The 3,717-nt window shown below is 43.9% G+C and overlaps 1 protein-coding gene across 1 annotated transcript in view; it reads right to left on the bottom strand.

Annotated features, from left to right (window-relative positions):
- Window positions 1-3,717, bottom strand: part of Eya3 (EYA transcriptional coactivator and phosphatase 3) — a 79,850-nt gene that overhangs the window by 28,067 nt on the left and 48,066 nt on the right. The window contains exon 7 of the mRNA XM_013032208.1: window positions 1,132-1,217. Coding sequence (XP_012887662.1) covers window positions 1,132-1,217 — 86 coding nt within the window. The remainder of the gene's footprint in view (window positions 1-1,131; window positions 1,218-3,717) is intronic.

The raw sequence follows: 3,717 nt of genomic DNA, 5'->3' as shown, positions 1-3,717 counted from the left end.
GCAAAAAGAAAAAAAGCTGGAAGTGGTGCTGTGGCTCAAGTGGTAGAGTGCTAGCCTTGAGCTGAAGAGCTGAGGGACAGCGCCCAGGCCCAGAATTCAAGCCCTAATACTGGCACCAAAAAAAAGAAGTCTGATTTTAGGTTATGTTGAACTTATGTAAATAGCACAGAGTTAAGAGAGCAGTGATCAGGACCAGACTATATACGTGTAACCACAACTCAAGTGGGAAGGACACTGCCTCACAAGTGCAAGGTCCTCAGTTCAAACTTCCAAACCACCTCACCACCACCACCAAAAACAGACCGCAGAGAAATCACACAGGAGCTGGGCACTGGTGGCTCACGCCTGTAATCCTAGTTACTCAGGAGGCTGAGATCTGAGGATCACAGTTCAAAGCCAGCCTGGACAGGAAAGTCCGTAAGACTCTTATCTCCAATAAACCACTAGAAAAACTGGAAGTGGTGCTGTGGCTCAAGTGGTAGAGTGCTAGCCTTGAGCTGAAGAGCTGAAGGACAGTGCCCAGGCCCAGAGTTCAAGTCCCACAACCAAGCAAAAAAACAAAAGACAAAAAACAAAACAAAAAAAAAGAAATCCCATAGGAATGAATGGATTTAAAGTAGAAGTAATATTTAGGGCGGGGAGGATTGGGGGGGGAGGTGGCACACGGGGGGTGGGGTGGGAGTGGGGTGGGGAGGGATGGGAATGGATGGGAAGGGGAAACCAAGGAGAAGGCTACAATGCTTGATAAGAATTGTACTCATTGTCTTGCCCATGTAATTGTAACCCCTGTGTACAGTATGTTCACAATAAAAAAAGTAATATTTACTTATTCCATGAATGTTTATAGAGTGGTCTATGAAAGAGCCTGATGTTTTTCTGAGCTCTGTAAGTGAACAAAACAAAGACTACCTCCTTACCGTTCATAGAGTGAACACAGGAGGTAAACATAGTAGGCAAGTGGCAGATAGGGGTAAGTAGGCTTAGCAGAGAACGAAGAAACGGAGTGGCTGCCAAAGAAGCTATCTGAGGTCCTAGTACTGAGAGCAGCCTTCATGTTCCATATTATTCCTGGTTGCTTCTCAGATGGACAAGAAGCCAGATGAACCATACCAAACAGGATGAACTGAATACCTGGTTTGAGATGCTGGCAACTGCTGCTGCTGGAACATTGGCAATTGTGGGTGAAGTGGAAATCAGGCTGGCATTTGGGCTTGAAGCTACAAGATTGAGAATATTGACAGATATTAGTTAAAGACACTACATAAAAGGCTTAAAAACTGAAAATGAATAGTTTTAGATGAATATGTCCGCAAGGAGATAAGCAACATCAGTAAAAGAAATAATTACTTCAACTGAGACTTGATTAGAAACAAAACACTTCAAATATCTTGCTGTTTTCAGCCCTTCCTACTCAAGTCCTAAAAGAAACTCTCACAGCTCATTCTAACCATGATAATGAAGTCAGAACTAAATCAAATTTACACCTTATCTTCCCTAGAAGATGATAATGAAGTCACAACTAAATCAAATTTATCCCTTATCTACCCTAGAAGTTGAAAACCACTCACCTGCAGAGTGACCTGGCAGCAATTAGTAGAGCTCTGGCAAACCCTACACTGTCATACTGTTTATTGCCCCAAATTATGCCTTTTCTGATGTAATTAGCACATAGTTCTCCAAATTCTAAAGTTCTTAGAATTACTTCTTGGTCTATACTCAAACAGATTATTAATGTAGATCAAAAACACATATAGCTGGTTGGCACCAGTGGCTCAAGTCTGTACTTCTAATCCTGGCTACAAAGAAGGCTGACATTGGAGGATTGAGGTTCAAAGCCAGTGCAGGCAGAAAAGTCCTAAAGACTCTATCTCCAATGAACCTGAAAAATGCTGGACTGGAGGTGTGGCTCACCAGCCATGAGCAAGCAAGCGGAGCAAGAGAGGGAGTTCCTGAGGTTTAAGACATGATATTGGCACATGTGCGTATGCATGTGTACACACATATATACAAAGCTCAAAGCTCAGAAAGTATTAAATACATTATGGCTAGCTAAAATCATACGTTGTAAGCTACTTTAACTGCTTTCTCTCTCTGTCTGAGACCAGGAGTCAAATTCAGTAGCTGACGCTTTTGCTCACTAGTTAGTGCTCTACCACCTGAGCCATGCTTCCATCCTCTTGAACTACCATAGTTTTTGTTTTTTGGGTCCGGTCATGGAGCCTGAACTCTGGGCCTGGGCGCTGTCCCTCAGCTCTTCAGCGCTCTACCACTTGAGCCACAGTGCCACTTCCGGCTTTTTTCTTTTTGCTTATGTGGTGGTGCTGAGGAATCGAACCCAGGGCCTCACGCATGCAAGGCAAGCGCTCTACCACTGAGCCACCTTCCCAGCCCCCTGAACTACCATAGTATCACAAGGGTTTTACCCAAACCCTCAATGACAGTAAATACCACAAGGACTTTGTTTTCAGGTGGAACATGTAATATTATAAGACATTTTTTTTCTTATTATAAACACACTTAGACATGGTTCCCTACTGCAGTCTGCAGCCATATACACCTACAGCATTCACCATTAGGGAGATGTAACGGATTACCTATTCCATCAGCAACAAGTCTTCCACAGGCAAAGACAGTAAGAAAACCTGCCTGAGTACAGGACTAGGGAAAAAAACTACAGCACAAAGTGTCCTGGGAAAAATCAGAGAAAGAAGGTTCATCTTTTCCCCAAGAGTATGATGCTTAGGAGACGTCATAGGGAAGCTGTTACTGCTGTTACTACAGCCCCAGATTTCTGAGGAAGAACCTTGGAGCATGGAAGACTTAAAGCAGCTTGTTCAGAATCAGGAAGCTAGCAGAGGATGATCCATATGACAACTTGCACCTGCCAATTCTTCATCAGTGCCCTTCCCTCCAATCAGTGGCTGAGCTAAGAAATTCATTTCTTGCCCATCCTCGAGGACTTTTCCTTCTTTCCTTCCTTCCTTCCTTTCTTCTTCTTCTTCTTTTTTTTTTTTTGGCCAGTCCTGGGGCTTGAACTCAGGGCCTGGGCACTGTCCTTGAACCTCTCTGTGCTCAAAGAAAGTGCTCTACCACTTGATCCACAGCGTCACTTCCAATTTTTTCTGTGTATATGGTACTGAGGAATCCAACCCAGGGCTTCATGCATGCTAGGCAAGCACTCTACCACTGAGCCATATTCCCATCCCCATGGACTTTCTTTTCTATGGTACTCTTTACTCCATAAGTATTAAGAGACTTCTAGGGGCTTACTTTCTTAAACACAACTTATTGAGATCGACGTTACCTCACATATGGTGTCAGTTGAGAATGGAAAAAGCAGAGCAAGAGTGCGAGTCCCTGAGTTTAAGTCCTAGAACATGCACACATGTGCATGCACATGCACGCACACACACACACACACAGCAGTGCAAAAGCCTGGGTAGATGGATACCATAGTGAAGGTTATTACTAAGAAAGAAGAGAATCCTTTCTCTTCTCACAACCTAGGCAGAGTCATCAAGGACACACCTGCCTAATACACAGCTTGTGGTTCCACCTGTAAGCCGATTAACCATAAGAAATACTTTATAACAATGAAAGGAAAGCCAGGAATGGGGGCATGTACCTGCTGACTAGCTTTTCAGGTGGCTTGAGGCAGAAGAATTCAGGAGTTCAAGGTCTGCCTGAGTTAAGCGAGTAAGACCTATCTTTCCCCCC

This window comes from Dipodomys ordii, unplaced genomic scaffold (genome assembly GCF_000151885.1).
Source record: "Dipodomys ordii isolate 6190 unplaced genomic scaffold, Dord_2.0 Scaffold6, whole genome shotgun sequence".
NCBI lineage: Eukaryota > Metazoa > Chordata > Mammalia > Rodentia > Heteromyidae > Dipodomys > Dipodomys ordii.
The sequence above is the reverse complement of the archived record's forward strand: the minus strand, read 5'-3'. Positions and strand labels throughout refer to the sequence as shown.